Genomic DNA, 27620 nt, shown 5'->3' on the forward strand with positions numbered 1-27620 from the left:
TACATTTCAGCTTTAATTTCTTTCATCACATTCCCAGTGGGTCAGAAGTGTACATACACTCAATTAGTATTTGGTAGCATTGCCTTTAAATTGTTTAACTTGGGTCAAACATTTCGGGTAGCCTTCCACAAGCTTCCCACAATAAGTTGGGTTAATTTTGGCCCATTCCTCCTGACAGAGCTGGTGTAACTGAGTCAGGTTTGTAGGCCTCCTTGCTCGCAGACACTTTTTCAGTTCTGCCCACACATTTTCTATAGGATTGAGGTCAGGGCTTTGTAATGGCCACTCCAATACCTTGCTTTTGTTGTCCTTAAGCCATTTTGCCACAACTTTGAAAGTATGCTTTGGGTCATTGTCCAGTTGGAAGACCCATTTGCGACCAATCTTTAACTTCCTGACTGATGTCTTGAGATGTTGCCTCAATATAGCCACATCATTTTCCTACCTCACGATGACATCTATTTTGTGAAGTGCACCAGTCCCTCCTGCAGCAAAGCACCCCCACAACATGATGCTGCCACCCACGTGCTTCACGGTTTCGGATGGTGTTCTTCGGCTTGCAAGCTCCCCCCTTTTTCCTCCAAACATAACGATGGTCATTATGGCCAAACAGTTCTATTTTTGTTTCATCAGACCAGAGAACATTTCTCCAAAAAGTATGATCTTTGTCCTCATGTGCAGTTGCAAACCGTAGTCTGGCTTTTTTATGGCGGCTTTGGAGCAGTGGCTTCTTCCTTGCTGAGCTGCCTTTCAGGTTATGTCGATACAGGACTCATTTTACTGTGGATATAGATACTTTTGTACCTGTTTCCTCCAGCATCTTCACAAGTTCCTTTGCTGTTGTTCTGGGATTGATTTGCATTTTTCGCACCAAAGTACGTTCATCTCTACAAGACAGAACGCGTCTCCTTCCTGAGCGGTATGATGGCTGCGTGGCCGCATGGTGTTTATACTTGCGTACTATTGTTTGTTTGGAAATTGTTCCCAAGGATGAGGTCTACAATTTTTTTTCTGAGGTCTTGATTTCTTTTGATTTTCCCATGATGTCAAGCAAAGAGGCACTGAGTTTGAAGGTAGTCCTTGAAATACATCCACAGGTACACCTCCTATTGACTCAAATTATGTCAATTAGCCTATCAGAACCTTCTAAAGCCATGACATCATTCTCTAGATTTTTCCAAGCTGTTTAAAGGCACAGTCAAATTAGTGCATGTAATCTTCTGACCCACTGGAATTGTGATGCAGTGAATTATAAGTGAAATAATCTGTCTGTAAACAATTCTTGGAAAAATTACTTGTGTCATGCACAAAGTACAGTCGTGGCCAAAACATTTTGAGAATGACACAAATATTAATTTTCACGAAGTCTGCTGTCTCAGTTTGTATGATGGCAATTTGCATATACTCCAGAATGTTATGAAGAGTGATCAGATGAATTGCAATTAATTGCAAAGTCCCTCTTTGCCATGCAAATGAACTGAATCCCCCAAAAACATTTCCACTGCATTTCAACCCTGCCACAAAAGGACCAGCTGACAGCATGTCAGTGATTCTCTCGTTAACACAGGTGTGAGTGTTGACGAGGACAAGGCTGGAGATAACTCTGTCATGCTGATTGAGTTTGAATAACAGGCTGGAAGCTTCAAAAGAAGGGTGGTGCTTGGAATCATTGTTCTTCCTCTGTCAACGATGGTTACCTGCAAGGAAACACGCCATCATTGCTTTGCACAAAAAGGGCTTCACAGGCAAGGATATTGCTGCCAGTAAGATTGCACCTAAATCTAAATTTATCGGATCATCAAGAACTTCAAGGAGAGCGGTTCAAATGTTGTCAAGAAGGCTTCAGGGCGCCCAAGAAAGTCCAGCAAGCGCCAGGACCGTCTCCTAAAGTTGATTCAACTGCGTGATCAGGGCACCACCAGTACAGAGCTTGCTCAGGAATGGCAGCAGGCAGGTGTGAGTGCATCTGCATGCACAGTGAGGCGAAGACTTTTGGAGGATGGCCTGGTGTCAAGAAAGGCAGCGAAGAAGCCACTTCTGAAAAACATCAGGGACAGACTTATATTCTGCAAAGGGTACAGGGATTGGACTGCTGAGGACTGGGGAAAAGTCATTTTCTCTGATGAATCCCCTTTCCGATTGTTTGGGGCATCTGGGAAAAAGCTTGTCCGGAGAAGACAAGGTGAGCGCTACCATCAGTCCTGTGTTATGCCAACAGTAAAGCATCCTGAGACCATTCATGTGTGGGGTTGCTTCTCAGCCAAGGGAGTGGGCTCACTCACAATTTTGCCTAAGAACACAGCCATGAATAAAGAATGGTACCAACACATCCTCCGAGAGCAACTTCTCCCAACCATCCAGGAACAGTTTGGTGACATGATGGAGCACCTTGCCATAAGGCAAAAGTAATAACTAAGTGGCTCGGGGAACAAAACATTGATATTTTGGGTCCATGGCCAGGAAACTCCCCAGACCTTAATCTCATTGAGAACTTGTGGTCAATCCTCAAGAGGCGGGTGGACAAACAAAAACTCACAAATTCTGACAAACTCCAAGCATTGATTATGCAAGAATGGGCTGCCATCAGTCAGGATGTGGCCCAGAAGTTAATTGACAGCATGCCAGGGCGGATTGCAGAGGTCTTGAAAAAGAAGGGTCAACACTGCAAATATTGACTCTTTGCATCAACTTCATGTAATTGTCAATAAAAGGCTTTGACTCTTATGAAATGCTTGTAATTATCCTTCAGTATTCCATAGTAACATCTGACAAAAATATCTAAAGACACTTTGTGAAAATTAATATTTGTGTCATTCTCAAAACTTTTGGCCACGACTGTAGATGTCCTAACCGACTTGTCAAAACTATAGCTTGTTTTAACAAGACATTTGTGGAGGGGTTGAAAAACGAGTTTTAATGACTCCAACCTAAGTGTATGTAAACAGTAAACAGTATTCACTGTAGTGTGTTTGAGGACTGAAGTCCTATAGTATTTAATGTAGTATACTGTAGTGTTTACAGTTTACTATAGTATAAATACTGTGGTAAAAGAAGAGTAGGATGTACTATAGTAATTACTATAGTGTATTTTTAAGAATATAATGCAGTATACTGTAATATTTACTCTAGTGTGTTTGGGGACATTAATGTAGTATTTAGTATGGTGTTTTTGTTGTACTACAGTAGTAGGGGGCTTTTTCCTTGAGGAAACCTACTGGAGAAATGCTATACACTAAGCAAATGTTCCATAACCTGCAGGTAGGTAGAACTGGGTTCTGAACAGAGATTTCAAAGCACAAAATATGGTCTATACTTGGCATGTAGGTTTGTCACTTACAGGTGGGCACACATTGGGATATGGGGGAGGGGATTGGGTAGGGTATATGTAAATAAAATACTGTCGTATTTTCTATATATATTTTTTACAGTGTTTTTGTGAACCGTAGTGTTTTTGCAGACATTTCTGTAGTATTTACTACCGTTTTTATGTGTGTGGATAATACTGTAGTTATAAGGGCACAAGACGAGACCCAAATGCAGACACAGGAGGCAGATGGTTGAGCTCCGATATTTATTTATAATAAAGGGAGCAGGCAAAAGCCAGGTCGGGGACAGGTGAAAGTTCATAAACCAGGTCAGAGCCAAACAGTACCAGGCAATTCATTTTTTATTTAACCTTTATTTAAGAACAAATTCTTATTTACAATGACGGCCTACCAAAATCCAAAACACCTCCTGCGGGGACAGGGGCCTGGGATTAAAATAAATAAATACAATATAAATATAGGACAAAACACACATCACAACAAGAGAGACAACACAACACTACATAAAGAGAGACCTAACAACAACATAGCAAGGCAGCAACACTTGACAACACAACACGGTAGCAGCACAAAACATGGTACAAACATTATTGGGCACAGACAATGGCACAAAAGGTCAATTAGGTAGAGACAACAATGCATCACAATAAGCAGCCACAACTGTCAGTAAAAGTGTCCATGATTGAGTCTTTGAATGAAAAGATTGAGATAAAACTGTCCAGTTTGAGTGTTTGTTGCAGCTCGTTCCAGTCTCTAGCTGCAGCGAACTGAAAAGAGGATCGACCCAGGGATGTGTGTGCTTTGGGGACCTTCAACAGAATGTGACTGGCAGAACGGGTGTTGTATGTGGAGGATGAGGGCTGCAGTAGATAACTCAGATAGGAGGGAGTGAGGCTTAAGAGGGTTTTATAAATAAGCCTCAACCAGTGGGTCTTGCGACGGGTATACAGAGATGACCAGGTTACAGAGGAGTATAGAGTGCAGTGATGTGTCCTATAAGGAGCATTGGTGGCAAATATGATGGCCGAATGGTAAAGATCGTCTAGCCGCTCAGGAGCACCCTTACCTGCCGATCTATAAATTATGTCTCCGTAATCTAGCATGGGTAGGATGGTCATCTGAATCAGGGTTAGTTTGGCAGCGATAGGTAGGCTCGAGATTAGAACAGGCAGAGTGGTCAGGCAGGTGGGTTCGGCGTCAGGACAGGCAAGGGTCAAAACCAGGAGGGCTAGGAAAAAACAGAGACTGGGAGAAGGAGCTAGGAAAAACCGCTGGTTGACTTGGCAAAACAAGACGAACTGGCACAGAGAGACAGGAAACACAGGGATAAATACACTGGGGATAATAAGCGACACCTGGAGGGGGGTGGAGACAAGCACAAGGACAGGTGAAACAGATCAGGACGTGACAGTAGTATTTACTATAGTATTCAACAGTGCACAAAAAGTACTAAGTACTACAGTACACATGATCAAGGGATACTCCAGTGTGTAGTATAGTATTCTACAGTATCCTACAGTTAACTTCAGAATTCTATAGTAAACTGTAGTATTTTTTTATGTGTGTTTTGGGCTGCATACTTTTTCTCCCCCCTTTTCCAGAAGTGTGTACTTGCGCACGTCCTGTCATGAATTTACAAGCATTGGATTGGTGTAATCATTGGCTAGAGAGTTTCCACCATTGTTAACTCCATAATGGCAAGTGTGCAAGTGCACACTTTAGGGAAATGGGTGGAAAATCATCGGGATGCAGCCTTGGAGTTTTCTTTTAGTGTAACTGCTGCTATGTGCAATGTTATCCTGACCATAACGATGATGTCACACAAGGTAATAAAGCAGTTTGCCAATATAGTATCTCTGTTGTTGATTCCACTCGAAACCACACTTTTATGTTGTTCTCTATTCCATGTTATTGATTTGTTAGAAAGATACAATTTCATGCTTTGCATCTCTTGCACATTTTGATCATACACAGAGGGGACTTGCAGTCATGTATTTGCTATATGCTCAACAAGTGGACATCTATTGGAAGGGATTTGGACATCATACTGTATGTAGCCTTTGATGTGTCGAGGATTAACTTACATGTCCCATTCTGTCTTCCCTGCAGGGTAACCAACCAAGCTGGAACTGGGTCGACGAGCAAAGACATCTGGAGACAAATACAGGCACTGCACCCCCGACCAATGACCTACACGTAGACCCACTCTCTTGGGATGGGGGGCACCGAGTTGCACAAAACTGCTCTGATTGGCTGGAGCTCTGTCTGTCAGCTGTCAATCACAGCCTGAGGAGCAGGTTATTGGTCTGGGTTGCTGTGGGGGGTGGGAGAGGAGTTCCGGAACTTCCAGAACCACAATCTGCTTGGCTGAGCGCAGCAGGAGCATGTTGAGGGGAGCCAGGCCAGGGGGAACCAGTACCTCTCCATTGAGCTCTGGAGGAGCCACTATAGCCCATGGAATGGGGATGGTCTACCTATCCAAGGTCTACCTTCTCTTACGGATTGGCTTCCTGTTAGCGTCTGTGTGTCTGCCGGTCGTGGCTCAGACCCCAGTCCACCCTGTTGTCACCACGAATTACGGGAAGCTGCGGGGGTTAAAGACGACGCTGCCCAATGAGATCCTAGGGCCCGTGGAGCAGTACTTGGGGATCCCGTACGCTTTGGCCCCTACAGGGGAAAGACGCTTCCAGCCCCCCGAGCCGCCCATGTCCTGGCCTGGGATCAGGAATGCTACCCAGTTCGCCCCTGTGTGTCCACAGTACCTGGAGGAAAAGTTACTCAACGATATGCTGCCGGTGTGGTTCACAGCCAACTTGGATACAGTGGTAACCTATATGCAGGATCAGAACGAGGACTGCCTGTACCTAAACATTTACGTGCCAACTGAGGATGGTATGTCACACCTTGATTAACACAAATATCTTGTTATCCTCTGTTTGCCTTTTTGTTTGTTTTGGCATTTCACTTTGCAGGTCCATTTGTTCTGAAGCAGTTCAAAGTGGCTGGGATAACTCCTTGAACCAGAAACGGTGGTGCACTTTTGATCAAAGTGCGATACTTTTACCAAAGGGCACAATGATTTTTTGACTGAAGGCTTGAAATGAATGTGGACTACTGTATGTGGTGTAATAGAGAGAGAAAATGGATATTTAGACCTCCCTACTGTCTGAGGGCGTAGGATGTCCCAGTCCTGTCTATTCTATTCTGTAGCAGTCAACCTTCTCTCCTGTTGAATTGGGTGCAGTGCAGAAGTCACGTTTGAGGTTTGAGTGAGCACTCCTGACTCGGAGTAGTTCTGACACTTACACCACTGATGTAATGCACTTTCCCCCTTCAGGCCCCACCATCAGACTCCTACAGCAAGATAAAATAAAATAAAGAGTTGGTTAACTTAGTGCAACTGGAACAGACACGTTTAAGGTCAACCATGAACTGTTGCTGGGCTGTCGCTGTCTCTTCTGAAGAGACAGACTCTTTCCGGTCTATGAAGGTCAATGTGAAGAGAATTCTCCAATGCATTCATACTGAACTCTAGACCTCTCTCTATGCTACATTTAGTCAGAGCTCTTGCGAGATTAAATAACACAGAAGGCGATAGATAATCTGACAATCCCAGTCCGGATGCCTGGGTCGTTCCTCTGACATACTATTCCACCATCTCCAGGGAATTATAAGAACAGTTCTTATAATCACTGGCGTGAACTGAAATCTCTTCCCTGTGTGCAATTTTTCATTTACATGTAGGCAACTGGACTCAAATATGTAGGATGTCCAAGTGTATCCATTCTATCCAGTCATTTCTGTTGTAGTGTGGCTTTGCCAATAATGTGATAGGAAAGATATGGTTGTAGAAGTGAAGTGGATGGATCAAGGGTTAGAATTCTTGTGGACAGACAGTTGCTGCTGTCTATGCATTGTTTTAGCACAGTTCTCTGAACTCCTTGTTCTGTGTATTGGTAATATTAGCCCCTCAGGTAATATAACTAACCTCAGGTATCTTTCGTTTGCACACATTATGCCTTCTAACCTGAATTCATAGATGTCAATTACCGAAAGAAGGCAATTTCAGTATCAGTATATTAGGATATGTTTGCTGGCATTAAAATGTATGAATGCAGGCCATGAATGTTGATGTATTAAAAATCTCCTGAACTAACGCTACAGTTCTTAGCTTAAGGCAATTGGCCTGAAGGAAAAACTCAACTCTTCAGGAGTCAAGAAGACAACACTCTCCATATTATTTTTGAGTGCATCCCAAATGGCACCCTATTCCCTTACATAGTGCACTACTTTTGACCAGGGCCCTATTCCCTACTACATAGTGCACCACGTTTGCCATTTGGGACACAGCCTCTGTCTCCTCTTGAGGAGTCAGTCAGTGCTACATGGAAGACAACTCTCTCTCCCTGTTCTGTTCATCTTCTTCTCCTCCATACTGCCGGCTGCCCATCATCCTTACAGACGCCCTCAGAGTTGGCCTTTTCAAATCCTGTGTAATGTGGAGACATCCAGACAGCTCGGGATCAGAAAAGAGGATTTATAGTTTTATAGTTCTCCTCTTGAAATGGACTGACAGATTAAGAACGGCCTTCCATTGTGTCGTCTGATTTAAGTACCAAAGACTACGCCATATATAGTTAAATATTGATAACCTGCACAAGTTCTGTTCTTTTGTATCCTTTTGATTGTGCAGTGTGGGTGGTGAATTCTGTTTTGGCTAGCAAGGGTTGGCTTGTGAAAAGTGGTACATTTGGGATTGTATTTTAATGCCAGAGCTCCTTTAATTTTAGGTGTTATGTTGGTCTGTGCAGACAAAAAGCTGCAGTGTCTGTGTGTGTGTGTGTGTGTGTGTGTGTGTGTGTGTGTGTGTGTGTGTGTGTGTGTGTGTGTGTGTGTGTGTGTGTGTGTGTGTGTGTGTGTGTGTGTGTGTATGATAGCTCCTGGAGCTGTTACTGGAGCTGGCTTTATCTTCCTCTGCAGTGGTTTCAGACTGGGTACTACTGCGGAGACCCGGGAGGTAAACCTGTTTTATTGTGAATTAATCAGAGTGAATATGGAGCCTCTTGAGGGCTCTTCTGGGTGAGAAGACAATACCATAGCAGGACCGTGTCCCAAATGGCACCCTTTTCCCTATGTAGTGCACTACTTTTGACCAGGGCCCATAGGGCTCTGGTCAAACGTAGTGCACTATGCAGAGAATTGGGTGCCATTTGGGACACATCCCAGGCCTCATCTCTTTCTCTCTCCATCTTTAATTATGAACACCCTCCTACACTAGTTCTGTTTTACTATTCAACACTGGAACAGAAATAGAAAGTAGAAATTACAATAAATGTATTGCTTGTTACCTACATGTGTGCTCCCAGAGATAATGGCCTGTGATTTATCAGATCTTTGTTGGTTATAGGGGTGTATGGCTGTGGCCCACATCTTGGCTACAGTACATCCAAAATGCCCCCCTGTTCCCTACAATCTGTACTTGGCACTGTTCATGAGGCTCTGGTCAAAAGTAGTGCACACTATAGGGAATAGGGTGCCATTTCAGACTCACATCCATCAATCGGATAGTGCAGCAGATAACCTGTATTCTTGTATTTCATTATAAATCCAATTCTCCTTTGCATAGAAACACAGGAGGGAGAAAAGATACAGTACATTGAAGAAAGAGAACAAATACATTGACAGGGCATGAATGACAGCTCAATACAGTATTATAGTAGGTTTACCTTGCCCTAGTGCTTTTTCTTGTGTGAGTGGCTTGTGTAAGAGAGAGCCGTGCTCTTTGGGCCCTTCCCAAATGGCAACCTATTCCCTATATAGTCCACTATATTTGACCAAAGCCCTATAGGCCCTGGTGACAAGTAATTAACTATACAGGGTATAGGGTGCCATTTGGATTGCATTCTAGTTCCAATTAAAATATTATCTCATTTAAAGATAGCAACAAACATTGCTATGATAACTGTTTGTTTTGACACTATGTTGGTCTGGTGTCTCTGAGGCGCTAGATCGCTAGCTGGTTAGTACAAAACGAGGCCTAAGGCTTGACACACACACACACACACGCGCACACAACTGAACAGGCCTGTAATCTCACAGTTAACGGTATCTCGAGCTGCACAAACAAAGGCAAGTGGCATGTCAGTTTAACGCAGCAAAGCATAAACTCCCACATCTGTCCTGTGCAGAATGTCCATACACACACCCACACGCGTGCACACGCACACATGCATGCACTCGCGCGCACACTCACTGTACGACCATCAGACAGACACCCAGCTCATTTGTCAGACCAGATGAAAAAAGAATCCCGTCTCAGTGTTTGACTGAGTCTTGTTTTTTTTTTTGCCCTTGAAAAAGTCAAAGGGAAAACTGAGAGCATGCAGAGTTGTCCAAGGTTTGTAGTGATGCACGTCTTTGGAGTCTGCATCCCAAATGGCACCCCATTCCCTATAGTGCGCTACTTTTGACCAGAGCCCTCTTCCTCTTCCCTAAAGAGGCACCCTAGTCCCTATAGTGTACCAACTTTTCACCAGAGCCTTCTGGGTGCCATTTGTGCAGTCTCATGACCTAGCCTGGAGATATTGTCCTCTCTCTGACTGCCTGGCCTTGCCTGCCTCTCCATGCGTATGACTGGCTGTCTGAATCACACACTCACCACAGACAGACTGGCAGCTAATAGCTCAGGCTCCAGTGCTGTGAACCCAACTGGGATTGGCAGGCTACTTATGCTCAGAGAAGGGCCTGCGTCCCAAATGGCTCCCCATTCCCTTTTAGTGGACATTCCCTATGGGCCCTGGTAAAAGTAGTGCACTATATAGAGGATAGGCCCTTATGGAAGATCACATGAATTTCACGTGAACACGTGAAGTGTTCCAAAAACACATGTTTTCATGTGATCACGTGATCTCATGTGAAGTTAATGTGATAACGTTTAAAGCAACATGTGATCATATGAAACTACACGTGAAAACATGTGATCGCATCCCACTGGGCACAGACGTCAGTTCAACGTCTATTCCATCTTGGTTCCACGTCATTTCATAGAAAAGACATGGAAACAACATTGATTCAACCTTGTGCGTGCCCAGTGGAACGCAAAGTGTTCCAAAAAGACGTTTTCACATGTGAAATCATGTGATCTTCCACATGTCTAATCATGTGGTTTCTCTTGAAGGCAGGTGGGATGCAACCACAGTCTGACTCCAGCAAAGTGGCTACTCAATGTTACAGGATGCTACTCCTGTCTCAGCTGTCTTAATCTTAATGATCATCGTTATTACTCTGATGGGTCTGTCAGTGAGTCAATCTGCAGTGCCTATCTGAGAATGAAGTCTATAATCAACCAGGTATTCTCACACCACAGCAGGCTAACGGTCCAGTTGAAGATCTAGCAATGGCTAATCACATCATCTTAACAACACGTCCATCCATCTGGTCCCGTGTGGCTCAGTTGGTAGAGCATGGCGCTTGCAACGCCAGGGTTGTGGGTTCATTCCCCACGGGGGGACCAGGATGAATATGTATGAACTTTCCAATTTGTAAGTCGCTCTGGATAAGAGCGTCTGCTAAATGACTTAAATGTAAAAAAATGTAAAATCTCAAATAACCTAAGACCCAAATCAGACCCCTGTAGAGAAGGGGTCTAACACTACCTGCACATTACAGTACAGACAATATTACAACCCATACAGCCTCTGTATTCATAAATCACACACTGTTACCGGGCTGGCGATGGAAATTACCTCAGTGTCTCTAATGCCTTGAGGTCATAACACCACTAAATCAAATCAAATCAAATGTTATTTGTCACAAGGCAGTCGAACAAACAAAATGCCGTTACAGGGACAAAGTGGAGTCGCAATTCAACGGCTCAGACACAAGACATATGTGGCAGGGTCTACAGGCAATTACGAACTACAAAAAGAAAACCAGCCACTTCACGTACACTGACGTCTTGCTTCCAGACAAACTAAACACCTTCTTTGCCCACTTTGAGTATAATACAGTGCCACCGTCGCGGCCTGCTAACAAGGACTGCGCCACCCCCCACCCCCCCCCCCCCCCCCTTCTCCGTGGCCGACTGTTAACCCTCGCAAGGCTGCTGGCCCAGAAGGCATCCCTAGCCGCGCACTCAGAGCATGCGCAGACCAGCTGGCTGGTGTGTTTACAGACATGTTCAATCATTCCCTATCCCAGTCTACTGTCCCCACATGCTTCAAGATGGCCACCATTATTCCTGTACCCAAGAAGGCAAAGATAACTGAACTAAATGAGTACCACCCCGTAGGTAGCACTCACTTCTGTCATCATGAAGTGCTTTGAGAGACTAGTCAAGGATCATATCGCCTCCACCTTCCCGGCCACCCTAGACCCACTTCAGTTTGCATACCTCCCCAACAGGTCCACAGACGATGCAATCGCCATCACACTGCACACTGCCCTATCCCATCTGGACAAGAGGAATAGCTATGTAAGAATGTGGTTCATTGACTACAGCTCAGCATTCAAGTTTGCAGACGACACAACAGTAGTGGACTTGATTACCAACAACGACGAGACAGCCTACAGGGAGGAGGTGAGGGCACTCGGAGTGTGGTGTCAGGAAAACAACCTCTCACTCAACGTCAACAAAACAAAGGAGATGATCGTGGAATTCAGGAAACAGCAGAGGGAGCAACCCCTTATCCACATCGAAGGGAGAGCAGTGGAGAAGGTGGAAAGTTCCTCAGCTTACACATCACACCCAGCCAGTGTAGTGAAGAAGGCACAACAGCATCTGAAATTTGAAATGTGGCTTGTCACCCAAAACCCTGACAAACTTTTACAGATGCACAATCGAGAGCATCCTGCCGGGCTGTATCACAGCCTGGTATGGCAACTGCACCACCCTCAATCGCAAGGCTCTCCAGATGGTGGTGCGGTCTGCACAACACATCACCGGGGACAAACTACCTGCCCTCCATGACACCTACAGCACCCAATGTCACAGGAAGGCCAACAAGATCATCAAGGACAACAACCACCCACACCACTGCCTGTTCACACCGCTACCATCCAGAAGGCGAGGTCAGTATAGGGGCATCAAAGCTGGGACCGAGAGACTGAAAACGGCTTCTATCTCAAGGCCATCAGACTGCTAAACAGCAATCACTAACTCAGAGAGGCTGCTGCCTACATTGAGACCCAATCACTGTCACTTTAATGAAAGGATCTCTAGTCACTTTAAGTAATGCCACTTTAATAATGTGTACATACAGTTGAAAGCGGAAGTTCACATACACTTAGGTTGGAGTCATTAAAACTCGTTTTTCAACCAAATTTCTTGTTAACAAACTATAGTTTTGGCAAGTCGGGTAGGACATCTACTTTGTGCATGATACAAGTCATTTTTCCAACAATTGTTTACAGACAGATTATTTCACTTATAATTCACTGTATCTCAATTCCAGTGGGTCAGAAGTTTCCATACACTATGTTGACTGTGCCTTTAAACAGCTTGGAAAATTCCAGAAAATTATGTCATGTCTTTAGAAGCTTCTGATAGGCTAATTGACATAATTTGAGTCAATGGAGGTGTACCTGTGGATGTATTTCAAGGCCTACCTTCAAACTCAGTGCCTCTTTGCTTGACTTCATGGGACAAAAGTACGCAAGTATAAACACCATGGGACCACGCAGCCGTCATACTGCTCAGGAAGGAGAAGCGTTCTGTCTCGTAGAGATGAACGTACTTTGGATCGAAAAGTGCAAATCAATCCCAGAACAACAGCAAAGGACCTTGTGAAGATGCTGGAGGAAACAGGTACAATATTATCTATATCCACAGTAAAACAAGTCCTATATCGACATAACCTGAAAGGCCGCTCAGCAAGGAAGAAGCCACTGCTCCAAAACCACCATAAAAAAGCCAGACTACGGTTTTGCAACTGCACATGGGGACAAAAATTGTACTTTCTGGAGAAATGCCCTCTGGTCTGATGAAACAAAAATAGAACTGTTTGGCCATAATGACCATCGTTATGTTTGGAGGAAAAAGGGGGAGGCTTGCAAACCGAAGAACACCATCCCAACCGTGAAGCACGTGGGTGGCAGCATCATGTTGTGGGGGTGCTTTGCTGCAGGAGGGACTGGTGCACTTCACAAAATAGATGGAATCATGAGGCAGGACAGTTATGTGGATATATTGAGGCAACATCTCAAGACATCAGTCAGGAAGTTAAAGCTTGGTTGCCAATGGTTCTTCCAAATGGACAATGACCCAAAGCATACTTCCAAAGTTGTGGCAAAATGGCTTAAAGACAACAAAGTCAAGGTATTGGAGTGGCCATCACAAAGCCCTGACCTCAATCCTATGGAACATTTGTGGGCAGAACTGAAAAAGCGTGTGCGAGCAAGGAGGCCTACTAACCTGACTCAGTTACACCAGCTCTGTCAGGAGGAATGGGCCAAAATTCACCCAACTTATTGTGGGAAGCTTGTGGAAAGCTACCCAAAATGTTTGACCCAAGTTAAACAACTTAAAGGCAATGCTACCAAATACTAATTGAGTGTATGTAAACTTCTGACCCACTGGGAATGTGATGAAAGAAATGAAAGCTGAAATAAATCATTCTCTCTACTATTATTCTGACATTTCACATTCTTAAAATAAAGTGGTGATCCTAACTGGCGTAAGACAGGAATTTTTTACTAGGATTAAATGTCAGGAATTGTGAAAAACTGATTTTAATGTATTTGGCTAAGGCGTATGTAAACTTCAGACTTCAACTGTTCTTACCTGTACTAAACATCTGTGTTTTGTGAACAATTCTTATTAGAATGCTGTGTTGGTGCTCCTAATTTTGTGTGTCATGCTATCCAGTTGGTTGAACCACTTACTGTTAGATGTTTCCACAAGAATTTTATTCTCAACACAAACACCAAAGATTTGGAAAGTTTTCAATGCATTTTCATCATTTGTTTTAGTTTTTTATAAGAGCCTGTTTTTAAAATTTATTTTACATATTTGTCTCCCCTCATCCCCTCTACCTTTCTCCCTCCTGTTGTTGACCGTAGGAGCCAACTCAAACAGTCAAGGAGGTGATTTCACCAATAATGATGGTGATGAAGACAAAGGTATTTTTTCTGTCTTTTTCCCTTTTTTGACCCCCAAAAAAGAAAAGCCTGATATTCATGCATGTACAAAACTATTTTTAGATACATTTTTTGTGAAGTTTTTTGTTGAGTTTTTTCCCCTTTTTATCCCTTGAAGTGCATATCAATGGGCACCTCTTGGATCTTCCTTTTTTTAAACAACCTCTTTCCTCTTTGGAGATGCAGATCATAATTTACAGCGAATCAGAAGGTCGTGTACTAAGGGTGAAAGGTCACCTATAAATGGGGAATGAGGTGTACCCTCCAATAGTCACCACTTACAAGAATCTCCCGCCTCACTCCCACCTTGCTGCAAAGTGAAAGATGTTAAATTGAAACTCTGCATGTATTTTCTCTGGCCTCCTCAGAGGTGAAGTTATTAAACAGTCATGTTTTCCCTTTAGTTTATTTTCTTCTTTCTTTTTCTTCATTGCTCGGTGAAGCATGACCACTACACTAACCCACGTTTGTATCGTTTTGACAGTTGGAAACCTTGTTCATTTGTAACTCTGTCAAAGTCTCTGTCATATGGTTTCTGTTCGCTTTCTTGTGCTTGGTACTATTAACCCAAAATGGTGGTTCGATTGTGTTTCTCTAAAGATCTGGGGATGTCTAGGAGATGAGTGAAAGCACTGAGGAAATGTTTCCGTGACGATAAGGCACAGGTTGTCTTCATGGTTTTAAAATCAAAGGGCAGAGCTCTGACATTTTTAGATCACCGTGCTACGACGGTTGGCATTCTCTTTCTCAAAAGCTGCAACACTAGAAGGTGTCGTCTTTTATCTCCTCAGAACATACCAGGCTTTATCCAGGCATTTTCTACCTCTCAATGACGTACTGTAGAAAATCCAGATTGCCTTCTTATAGCCGTCTTGATAATGTGAAACGGTAATAGGCCTAGGTAGGTAGGAGTGAAAGCTGTGAATAAGGTTCACCTTAAATCATGAACTTTTCTTCATAACCTTTTTCTCATGTCATTATCAGACATGTTTATTTCTTCTTTTTGTACCCCTCAGAAATCGAAGTATATATTGTCCCCTTTAGAATCTACTGGTAATTTCCATGAATGCCTTTACTGTTTTCTCAATGTGTATTGTCTGATCCACTGGGTAAGAATCTCTCTCTCTGTGTGTACAGATGCACAAGTTTAACTAAATGTTCAGACTGTTTCTGTTGAAGAAAGCAATGTTCAGATTTTGAAATGCCTGGATAAACATTTTATCCATCCAGGCATTTCAAAAGTACACGGCAGTACTTCATTTTAAGAAGTACTGCCGTGTCGTGTCAAACCCACGCCTGTGTTTTCAGGAGTGCTACTACCAGTGCAGAATCGATGCTCACTGACTGTTTGAACATCTGCACTGGCGATGAATTACCCCCACCAGTTCCCCTGAGGTTATAACTCTGCTGCCATCGAGTACACAGACACCTCCCGCACACATGCACACATTCCTGTGCACGCGCACGTGCACACACACACTGACGCACGGAAAGGACGCACACACACACACACACGCACGCATGCGCACCTCGCTCACAGCACAACAATGCAGCTCACTGAGTCCCTCCTTCCTCTAACTACTACCTCCTCTGCTGCAGTTCCCTCACTAAAAACACTCACCTCAGGCTTAAATGAGACAGAAGCGTATTCCTATTCTCTTGGAAGTTTTAAATGGCTGCATTTGAAAACCCTTTTTTTCTCCCTTCGGCCTCAAGGAAACGTTGAAATGAGCGACCAAATATATCCTTATTATTTCATGACTTAGTTTGGAGTAAGAAAGAAAGGGTATTATTTGAAATGTCTCTGTAATTGAGACCATGTCTAAGTACATTAGAGGTGTGGAGTGTGTACGTACGTACTTCAAAACTATAGTGTGGTAGCTAATATAATGCCTTTGAGACATCTGACACTAAGCTCTGCACAATTTTCTTTTTGTTAATTGTTATTCTGTTTTCCTTGACAGGTCTATGTATGGCACATAAAGACGTGTGTAGAGATTGTGTTAAAGCAAGATCGTATCCAGATCGACACCAAACTGTGAAAAAAACGTACTGAAACGGGGAGGGATTACCTTAACTCGTCCAATAAGAAACACTAGTTTACGGTTGCGAAACATTTTGCTACGATGTGCTCTAATGATTACGACCCAACTCTATCAAACAGGAACAGGAAGTGTGACCAGCTACTTCCTGTCTGACTGTGGGTTTGGAGGAGCTCACTGTTCCCCCTGTATGGTCATTAACTGCCATCTCCCATCCCTCCATCCCTTCCATCCCTCTATCCCATTACTAACACTTGGAAAATGCTGAAACCAATGGAAAATTCTGATGACCCACCCTCCCCCTACTCGCTCCCTCCCTTCTCCCCCTTTATCTCTCCTCTCCCTTCTCTCTCTACCTCCTTTCCCTCTCTCCCACCTCTCCCTCCTCTCTCCCGCTCCATATAGAGATGAGTAATGTGTGCGGCGCCGCTGTGCCCATGGAGGAATATATTATCCCCCCAGCCCGGTATGGCAGTGATGAATATCTAGGGCATGCTCACTGCGGAGTCACCCAGCCAGGGACCTCAGCTAGGCAGCTCCATGCAGCTCCTTTACAGAGACAGAGCACAGAGAGAATAGAGAGAATAGAGAGAGAGGGAAAGAGAGAGAGAGAGAGAGAGAGAGAGGGGGGGGGGAGGGGTAAGAGGGATGGGGAGAGAGAAGAGAGATAGGTAGAGGGAAGAGAGAAGCGAGAAATGTGTTCTCTTCTCTCCTCTCTCTTCTCTCTCTCTTTCGTGGCGCTCTCTCTCCTTCTCTCTCCTTTATCTCTGTCTCCACTCTCTTCCCTCTCCCTCTCTCTATTTCTGTTTTAAGTGCTCTGCAGTGACCGGATGGGGACACGCTGGGACAAGGAGACCCTAAGACGACCCCTTCCGGAAAAAAAAAAAACATGCTCCTAAAATCTGCCATGGTCTTTTAGAATGGATCAAAGTTGCTTCTCTGTCTTCGTCTCCTCCAGTTCAACATCCCCAGAGCAAGTCAACATTAGAGATGTAGAGTGACAGCCAATTTGCCTTCTATGTTTGATCGAAGGCCAGCCAAATTCCATCTCGGAACATAGAACTCAGAGCCTAGCTTTAAAGAAGAGCCTGAAAACATCTACTTTTCTAAAACATTTTTAGGGGTGGATCAGCTTAATATTGCGGAAAGATTGTTGCTTCCATCAATGTAATTGTCTGCATCATTTCCAATCCCCCATATCTTTTTTTTAGTAAATATATATATCCATATACAGTTGAAGTCGGAAGTTTACATACGCCTTAGCCAAATACATTTAAACTCAGTTTTTCACATTTCCTGACATTTAATCCTAGTAAAAATTCCCTGTCTTAGGTCAGTTAGGATCACCACTTTATTTTAAGAATGTGAAATGTCAGAATAATATTAGAGAGAATGATTTATTTCAGCTTTTATTTCTTTCATCACATTCCCAGTGGGTCAGAAGTTTACATACACTCAATTAGTATTTGGTAGCATTGCCTTTAAATTGTTTAACCTGGGTCAAAAGTTTCGGGTAGCCTTCCACAAGCTTCCCACAATAAGTTGGGTGAATTTTGGCCCATTCCTCTTGACGGAGCTGGTGTAACCGAGTCAGGTTTGTAGGCCTCCTTGCTCGCACACGCCTTTTCAGTTCTGCCCACAAATTGTATATAGGATTGAGGTCAGGGCTTTGTGATGGCCACCTTGACTTTGTTGTCCTTAAGCCATTTTGCCACAACTTTGGAAGTATGCTTGGGGTCATTATCCATTGGAAGACCCATTTGTGACCAAGCTTTAACTGTCACGCCCTGACCTTAGAGATCCTTATTATTCTCTATGTTTGGTTAGGTCAGGGTGTGACTCGGGTGGGAAATTCTATGTCTTCTGTTTCTTTGTTTTTGGCCGAGTGTGGTTCCCAATCAGATGCAGCTGTATATCGCTGTCTTTGATTGGGGATCATACTTAGGCAGCCCTTTTTCCCACCATTAGGTTGTGGGATCTTGTTTTCTGTTTAGTGTCTTAGCCTGACAGAACTGTGCGCTTTCGTTTTCGCTTTTGTTATTTTTTGTTTGAGTGTTTTTGAATAAAGAATCATGAACACTTTCTACGCTGCGCTTTGGTCTACTCTTCCTACCACCAACAAGAGCCGTTACATTAACTTCCTGACTGATGTCTTGAGATGTTTCTTCAATATTTCCAGATAATTTTAATTCCTCATGAAGCCATCTATTTTGTGAAGTGCACCAGTCCCTCCTGCAGCAAAGCACCCCAGAACATGATGCTGCCACCCCCGTGCCTCACGGTTGGGATGGTGTACTTCGGCTTGCAAGCCTCCCCCTTTTTCCTCCAAACATAACAATGGTCATTATGGCCAAACAGTTCTATTTTTGTTTCATCAGACCAGAGGACATTTCTCCAAAAGTACGATCTTTGTCCCCATGTGCAGTTGCAAACCGTAGTTTGGCTTTTTCATAGCGGTTTTGGAGCAGTGGTTTCTTCCTTACTGAGCGGCCTTTAAGGTTATGTCGATATAGGACTTGTTTTACTGTGGATATAGATACTTTTGTACCTGTTTCATCCAGCATCTTCACAAGGTCCTTTGCTGTTGTTCTGGGATTGATTTGCACTTTTCTCACCAAAGTACATTCATCTCTAGGAGACAGAACGCATCTCCTTCCTGAGCGGTATGACAGCTGCGTGGTCCCATGGTGTTTATAGTTGCGCACTATTACTTGTACAGATGAACGTGGTACTTCAGGCGTTTGGAAATTGCTCTTAAGGATGAACCAGACTTGTGGAGGTCTACAGTTTTTTTTCTGAGGTCTTGGCTGATTTCTTTTGATTTTTCCCATGAAGCAAAGAGGCACTGAGTTTGAAGTTAGGCCTTGAAATACATCCACAGGTACACCTCCTATTGACTCAAATGATGTCAATTAGCCTATCAGAAGCTTCTAAAGCCATGACATCATTTTCTGGAATTTTCCAAGCTGTTTAAAGGCACAGTCATCTTAGTGTATGAAAACTTCTGACCCACTGGAATTGTGATACAATGAATTATAAGTGAAATAATCTGTCTGTAGACAATTGTTGGAAAAATGACTTGTGTCATGCACAAAGTAGATGTCCTAACCGACTTGCCAAAACTATAGTTTGTTCACAAGAAATTTTTGGAGTGGTTGAAAAATTAGTTTTAATGACTCCAACATAAGTGTATGTTAATATCCGACTTCAACTGTATATAGACATACATCCTTTTTTTAGAATATACCTTTATTATTCCCGGCAAACCCTACCACCCTTCCCCCAATTGGAGTAAACTAATAAGCAATAACACTTAGGCTTCTACCTTCAGTTTATACAGACACATTTTACAGATGCAATCTATTTTACAATAGTTATATTTTGTTTGTTTTTAGTCCTTCCTCTATTTCTGATGTCCACCCAGTTCTATTTGTAACTGTGTTATTTCACAACATTTTTTAACCTAAATACATTTTATAGACCCCGTATGTTTTACATTGGTTATCTTATTAGTTGTACCCTTCAGCTCCATTCAACCCCTCCCATCTATCTCTTAACACCATATATTTTTCAACTGTGCTGTGATGTTTCACAAAAGTATTGAACCTTTCTATTCTCATAGCTTCTACAGATCGTAAATTAAAGGTAAACTTTTTTGCTAAAATAAATATTATATTATTGAATGATTGACTATGGCTTTTCAAATCACCAGGTATTGCTATCTGCAGCATTAGTTCTAGGCAAATGTTGCAATTCTTCAGCCACTCCTGGACCTGTGACCAAAAACGAGCTATATATGGACAGTACCAAAATAAATGATCTAATGACTCTGCCTCCTCACAGCAAAATTTGCGGAGCTGGGAAGATTGTATCCCCCATATATATGTAACATTCTTTTGGTTTTGAATCTGGCGTTGTTTTGCGTGTCAATTCACAATTCATCATCAAAAATCTCTTCCCAACTATTTTGCAATTTATATGACACAGCTGTCAATTTTTTGGTCCTTAAATTAAATTGGTATATGTTTTTATTTATCACACTTTTCTTTAACCATTTATGTTCTTTAATGCAGGGCCGACAGACAAGTTCTTTACTTTTTTCCCCTTCTACTTGTCTTTTCCATTTTTGTGGTAATGCTGCAATTAGCTGGTTGTAATTTTGGGTAGAGCAGACATTTCCATATGTCTGTGTTAGCTGCGTGTGTGACATAACTCCACCAGTCCTATTTATGATATCATTCACTAAAATTATACCTTTTTGAAACATTTCATCGAAAAATACATTTAAAAAAAATAAATTAGTATTTTTGAGTTTAACCACAATATTTGTTGTATAATTTGTTATGTCTTTTCAGGTGGATTCAACTGAAATTGCAACCAACTTTCTAAGGCTTGTTTAAAAAAATAAAGATATTTGGAGATTATTTCCTTTTCAAACAACTGAAAGTGAGCAGTTGCAATCTGAATAAAGGGGAAAAGGCCATTCCTGAACATGGGGTGAGACATTCCTACCAATTTACTAGAGAACCAGTTTGGATTTAAGTATAACTTTTGTATGACTGACGCCTTTAGTGAGAGGTCTAATGCTTTAATATTTAATAATTTCTGCCTTCCGAATTCATATTCATTATATAAATAGGCCCTTTTAATTTTGTCTGGCTTGCCATTCCAAATAAAATTGAATATTTTTTGTTCATATAATTTAAAAAGCCGGTCACTAGGTGTAGGCAAAACCATAAGCAAATAGGTCAACTGTGATATGACTAAAGAGTTAATAAGGGTGATTTTTCCACAAATAGACAGGTATTTTCCTTTCCATGGTAGCAAGTTCTTATCTATTTTTGCTAACTTTCTATAAAAATGTATTGGAGTGAGATCGTTTCTTTCTTTTGGGATTTGTATACCGAGTGTGTCCACATCCCCGTCAGACCATTTTATTGGTAAACTACACGGTAATGTAAAATTAGCATTTTTTTGTGATCCAATACGTAATATCATATATCAATATCACTTATCATAATTTGGTTTTAATCCAGAGAGGTTAGCAAAAGTATCTAGATCCTCTATGAGGCTGTGGAGGGATTCTAATTGTGGTTTTAAAAGAAAACATCAATCATCAGCATACAATGACACCTTTGTTTTTAAGCTATGGATTTCTAATCCCTTAATATTATTGTTGGACCTAATTTTAACAGCTAACATTTTGATGGCAATAATAAATATATATGCCGATAGTGGACAACCTTGTTTTACTCCTCTAGACAGTTTAAAACGTTCTGAGATGTTGCCATTAATTACTATTTTACACCTAGGGTTGCTATACATAACTTCAACCCATTTTATAAGAGATTCCCCAAAATTGAAATATTCTAGGCATTTATATATAAACTCCAGTCGTACTTTATCAAAAGCCTTTTCAAAATCAGCTATGAAAACCAGGCCTGGTGTCCTCGAAATTTCATAGTATTCTATTGTTTCCAGTACTTGTCTTATATTATCTCCAATGTATCATCTATGTAAAAAACCTGTCTGATTAGGATGAATGATATCTGACAATACTTTTTTAATTATATGCGCCAAGCATTTAGCTAGGATTTTTGCATCACAACACTGAAGTGTAAGAGGCCTCCAATTTTTTTTATGGACTGGATCTTTATATATCCCACTTGGGTCCTGTTTCAGTAATAATGATATCAGACCTTCTTGTTGCGTGTCCAATGATCTACCATTTATATAGGAGTGGTTAAAACATGCTAATAATGGTCCTCTGAGTGTATCAAAAAAAGTTTGGTGTACTTCCACTGGTATGCCACCCAGCCCTGGAGTTTAATTGCATCAAGAAGTTCCTCCTCTGTAATTTGGCCTTCACATGAGTCTTTCTGTACAGATGTAAATTTTACATTATTATTAGTAAAAAAAATTGCAACATTCATGCAACATTCATTTGTAACAAGTTTCAATAAAACATTTTTGGTATATTTCTATATTAAAGATTGAAAAAGAATTTGGTGCATTGTTCTCCATATTCCATCCAGTTCGCTTAATTTTTATAATATATTACACTGGATCTTTCTTGAATAAGTTCCTCCATTTTGTTTTTCCTCTAATTTATTCTGTGAGCCTGACAACTTCATGTACTGCCCCTCTGTTTAATGGGCATCTGGAATTTTCCACCTGGTTTCAGCAGCTCCTATCCTACTAATAAATTCAAATAAGAACCTTAGCGTGGAATGGAGAAAGTGGCCCGTTAAATAAGTTAGAAGATATGAGTTAGTTACCCTTCCTCCAACTTGTCTCGTCGACCCAGTCTATCTGTGAAGTGCAATGTATTTGGCTGTCTGCCCAAGAGGAGCGTGGCAGAGGTGAAGGGGGGGTCCTTCTCAAGACGGCCTCGGCCACAACAGCAGACTGCAGGCTACACACTGTATAGGCTAGGCTGGTGCTAACATGTGAGGAGCTGTGAAATAGATACATTCACATTATCGCAGCACTAGGCGCCCACTCAGAACACAGCGGAGATTAATAACCACTGTGGGTTGTTTTCCACCTCTCCTTTCTATATATTGGTGGGTTTTTTTGCGGAGGAGGGGAAGCGATATACACACACGCACGCACACAAGCTTACACACAAACACGCACACACACACAGCTGAGCTCCAATGCAAGGCAGTCGTCTGTCTGCCCATAGGCCCTGCTACTCACTGCCAAGCCTGCGGAGGCAGAAGCAATGTGACCTAGAGGCCAGCCAGGCAGCTGGCCCGCCCCCTTTTCAGCAGCAGCCAACGGCGGATGCAACAGAAACCAATAATCGGAGTGTACTGAGAGAGCCTTGGTTGAATACCAATTACATAGTTCGGGTCATGGCTGGGTAAACCCTGACTTGTTTAGCCCGCTGCCTGCTATGACCAATGCTTTGGCCCCTGCAACACTAGACCAAGTGGAATCTTATTTATTTGGAATTCCATGGTTTGAAATAGCATTGCAGTTCACACACATTTACATTGCTGTACACGCGGACTAACATTATTTCACATATACTCACATTGAGGATCATCATACATACTCCAAAATACATTGGTGAGTCACACATACACACACTCATATTGACTGTTATCCAAACCTGTGGAGGGGCTGTGCTATGATTTTCCCTCGTTGATGCTCTCATCCTTGAGTCCATAGAGCCCTGATGATATGGTCAAGGATGTCGTATGACCCCACTTGTTCAGCCAGTATAGTAAATATTTGCGAGATACTTTTGACCATGTAGTGCACATATGTCAGAGTCAAGGCCCGCGGGCCACATCCGGCCCGCGAGAAGGTTTTTTACGGCCCCTGGGATGATCTTGATTTATTATTAGAACCGGCCCGCAGACCGCAGCAAGCCGGCAGCCCGCAGATCTTTTACACGCACCAATACTACATTTCCCACAATGCAACGGTGACGCACCGAGCAGTAGGCTGCTTCACACAGAAAATTTGAGCCACTTTCCCAGCTGCCAGACCATGAAAGAGAAGCTCTCTACCAGTGCGTTCCCGAGCGCACAGTTGGCTGATAAAATAGGTATGCTTGCCGCTGACTTTCGACGCCGATTTGCTGACTTTGAAGCACAAAAAAGCAGGTTGGAACTGCTCGGTAACCCATTTGCTGTTGACGTGGAAAGCTCACCACCAAACCTCCAAATGGAGTTGATTGACCTCCAATGCAATGATGCACTGAGGGCAAAATATGCGGCAGTGGGTGCTGCGGAGTTCGCCCGTTTCCTCCCCGACACAATGCCCCAGCTGCGCATCCAGGCTGCTCAAACGTTGTCTATGTTTGGCAGCACATACCTGTGTGAACAACTGTTTTCTTTGATGAACCTGAACAAAACATCACACAGAAGTCGACTTACTGCTGAACACCTCCACTCAATTCTGAGGATTTCCTCAGCTCAGAGCCTTACCCCGAACATTGATGAACTTGTGGAAAAGATGGGACACCACCAAGTATCACCCTCAACCTCAAACAAGTGAACATTACTGTGCAATCACATATTTAGAGTTTTTACTCAGTTCAAGTTTAAAAGTTAAAGTTTAATATTTGTTTTCACTGCATGTTACTTCTCCTTAAACAAAGTGTTGTTTTTGATTAATAGATTTTTGCACTTTATTTTATTGTATTTCAATCCAATTATATTTTAAAAATATTTCAGTTGAGTGGATGATAGAAAATTGCTATTATTGTTTTTTTCTTTGAAGTAAATTTAGCCCACTTTTGCTAAAATAGAAAATATAGGCTACTGATGGTGCCTTGAATACCGGTTTCTTTCATTTAATGTTCATGTTATGGGGATTTTTATATAAAGGAAATTTGTCTTTTGTGTCTGTTGAAAATTAAAGATTACTGACAGAGCCATAAGAAAATATTGCTTTATTTATCTGATCATATTGGAATATATTTGTTAGGTTTTCAGTAGGTTCAATTAGGTTCACTAGACTATATGCGTCATTTAAAAATTTTTCAATGAACATTCGAACAGTCCGGCCCTCGGCTTGTAGCTAAATTTTTTATTTGGCCCTCCGTCCATTTGACTTTGACACCCCTGATGTAGTGTATGTGGACATCTGGTTATCGAACATCTCATTACAAAATCATGGGCATTAATATGGAGTTGGTCCCCCCTACATCAGCCTCCTCTCTTCTGAAAAGGCTGTCTACTAGATGTTGGAACATTGCTGAGGGGACTTGCTTCCATTCAGCCACAAGAGCATTAGTGAGGCCGGTCACTGATGTCAAGCAATTAGGCCTGGCTCACAGTCGGCGTTCCAGTTCATCCCAAATGTGTTCGATTGGGTTGAGGTGAGGGCTCTTTACACCTTCACTGGAACTAAGGGGCCTAGCCCGAACCATGAAAAACAGCCCCAGACCATTATTCCTCCTCCACCAAACTTTACAGTTAGCACATTCGGACAGGTAGCGTTCTCCTGGCATCCACCAAACCCAGATTTGTCCGTCGGACTGCCAGATGGTGAAGCATGATTAATCACTATCGAGAACGCGTTCCCACTGCTCCAGAGTCCAATAGCGGCGTGCTTTACATCACTCTAGCCGACACTTGGCATTGCACATGGTTATCTTAAGCTTGTGTGAGGCTGCTCGGCCATGGAAACCCATTTCATGAAGCTCCCGACAAACAGTTATTGTGCTGACGTTACTTCTAGAGACAGTTTGGAACTCGGTAGGGAGTGTTGCAATCGAGGACACATTATTTTTCCTCGCTACGCGCTTCAGCACTCAGTGGTCACGTTCTGTTAGCTTGTGTGGCCTACCAATACGTGGCTCAGCTGTTGCTCCTAGACATTTCCACTTCACAATAGCAGCACTTACAGTTCACCAGCTTTAGCAAGGCAGACATTTTATGAACTGACTTGTTGGATAGGTGGCATCCTGTGACGGTGCCATGTTGAAAGTCACTGAGCTCTTAAGTAATGCCATTCTATTGCCAATGTTTGTCTATGGAGATTGCATGGCTGTGTGCTCGATTTTATACACCTGTCAGCAACGGGTGTGGCTGATATAGCCAAATCCACTAATTTGAGGGGGTGTCCACATACGTTTGTATATACAGTGCATTTGGAAAGTATTCAGACCCCTTTCCCTTTTCCACATCTTGTTACGTCCCTATCAGGTATCAAGGTAAGACCCAGATGCAGACCGTGTCGAAGTAACAATGTTTATTACAGTATCCAATACCCCATAATGACAAAGCGAAAACATGTTTTTAGAAATGTTTGCAAATTTATAAAAAACAGTAATACCCTTTGCTATGAGACTCGAAATTGAGCTCAGGTGCATCCTGTTTCCATTGATCATCCTTGTTTCTACAAATTGATTGGAGTCCACCTGTGGTAAATTCAATTGATTGGACATGATTTGGAAAGGCACATATAAGCAACTTTTATCCAAGACAGGATTGTGTCGAGGCACAGATCTGGGGAAGGGTACCAAAACATTTCTGCAGCAACGAAGGGCCCCAAGAACCCAGTGGCCTCCATCATTCTTAAATGGAAGAAGTTTGGAACCACCAAGACTCTCACCCGGCCAAACTGAGCAATCGGGGGAGAAAGGCCTTGGTCAGGGAGGTGACCAAGAATCTGATCGTCACTCTGACAGAGCTCCAGAGTTCCTATGTGGAGAGAGGATCTGCAGAGAAGAATGGGAGAAACTCCCCAAATATAGGTGTTCAAATCTTGTAGCGTCATACCCAAGAAGACTCGATGCTGTAATCAATGCCAAAGGTGCTTCAACAAACTACTGAGTAAAGGGTCTGAATACTTATGTAAATGTCATATTAATTTTAAATAAATTTGCAAACATTTCTAAAAACCTGTTTTTTCTTTGTAACCGTGGGCTATAGTGCATAGATTGATGAGGGGAAAAAACTATTTAATACATTTTAGAATAAGGCAATAACCTAACAAGTCAAGGGGTCTGAATACTTTCCCGAATGCACTGTATAGTGTTTCTACCCAGAGGCTAGAAGGACACCTTTCATTTTTATTTAAGTAATGAAATCCTTGAAGAATCCCTCCTTCCCCAAATCATTGATTCTAAACTCATTGCTTCTCCACCATGTCCTAAGGAGTTAGAATGTGGAAAGCAGTGGTAGAATGCTGAGCTATGACTTCTGAGATGCTGAACCCAAAGGAATCAACTGCAAGTCAATGAACAACACCCTAATGAGGCCTGTGACTGCTGACTGAACTGAGTGTTGATTTATCCTGCTAGCAGGCTGTTGTTCGTGGAACATGATATTCCTCTCCAATCTTCCCTCATACTAAGACTCTACCCTCTTAATTTATAATCAACTCCTGCACATGTACTAATCAGAGTAGCAAAGCTCCAAAATAAGGTATTCATCCTACCTAATTGTGTCATGTTTGACTGCGTCACAAATTACACCCTATTCCCTTTATGCAGACTCTGGTCAAAAGTGGTGCACTATATAGGAAACATGGTGCCATTTGGGAAACAGTCCTTGTGTGTTGGTGTAATTCCAAGAACATAGTCCCTGTACAGATATCTGCAGAATGATGCCTCTATCACATATTTAAAGAGAGCAAGTTTCCCCTCTTA

At 42.5% G+C, this 27620-nt stretch overlaps 1 protein-coding gene across 3 annotated transcripts in view; it reads left to right on the plus strand.

Moving 5' to 3' along the window:
* Positions 1-5821: 5821 nt before the first annotated feature.
* nlgn4xa (neuroligin 4 X-linked a) overlaps positions 5822-27620 on the plus strand; it is a 68058-nt gene continuing 46259 nt past the window's right edge. Inside the window, exons 1-3 of one of the 3 annotated variants that reach the window (XM_038980008.1) lie at positions 5888-6222; positions 13034-13073; positions 17479-17496. In XM_038980008.1, coding sequence (XP_038835936.1) covers positions 6032-6222; positions 13034-13073; positions 17479-17496 — 249 coding nt within the window. In that variant the 5' untranslated portion in view covers positions 5888-6031. Of the gene's footprint in view, positions 6223-13033; positions 13074-14384; positions 14445-17478; positions 17497-27620 lie in introns of all 3 variants that reach the window. The other 2 variants (XM_038980007.1, XM_038980006.1) reach the window with 2 other exon arrangements.

The sequence above is a fragment of the Salvelinus namaycush genome, chromosome 40, assembly GCF_016432855.1.
Source record: "Salvelinus namaycush isolate Seneca chromosome 40, SaNama_1.0, whole genome shotgun sequence".
Classification (NCBI taxonomy): Eukaryota; Metazoa; Chordata; class Actinopteri; order Salmoniformes; family Salmonidae; genus Salvelinus; species Salvelinus namaycush.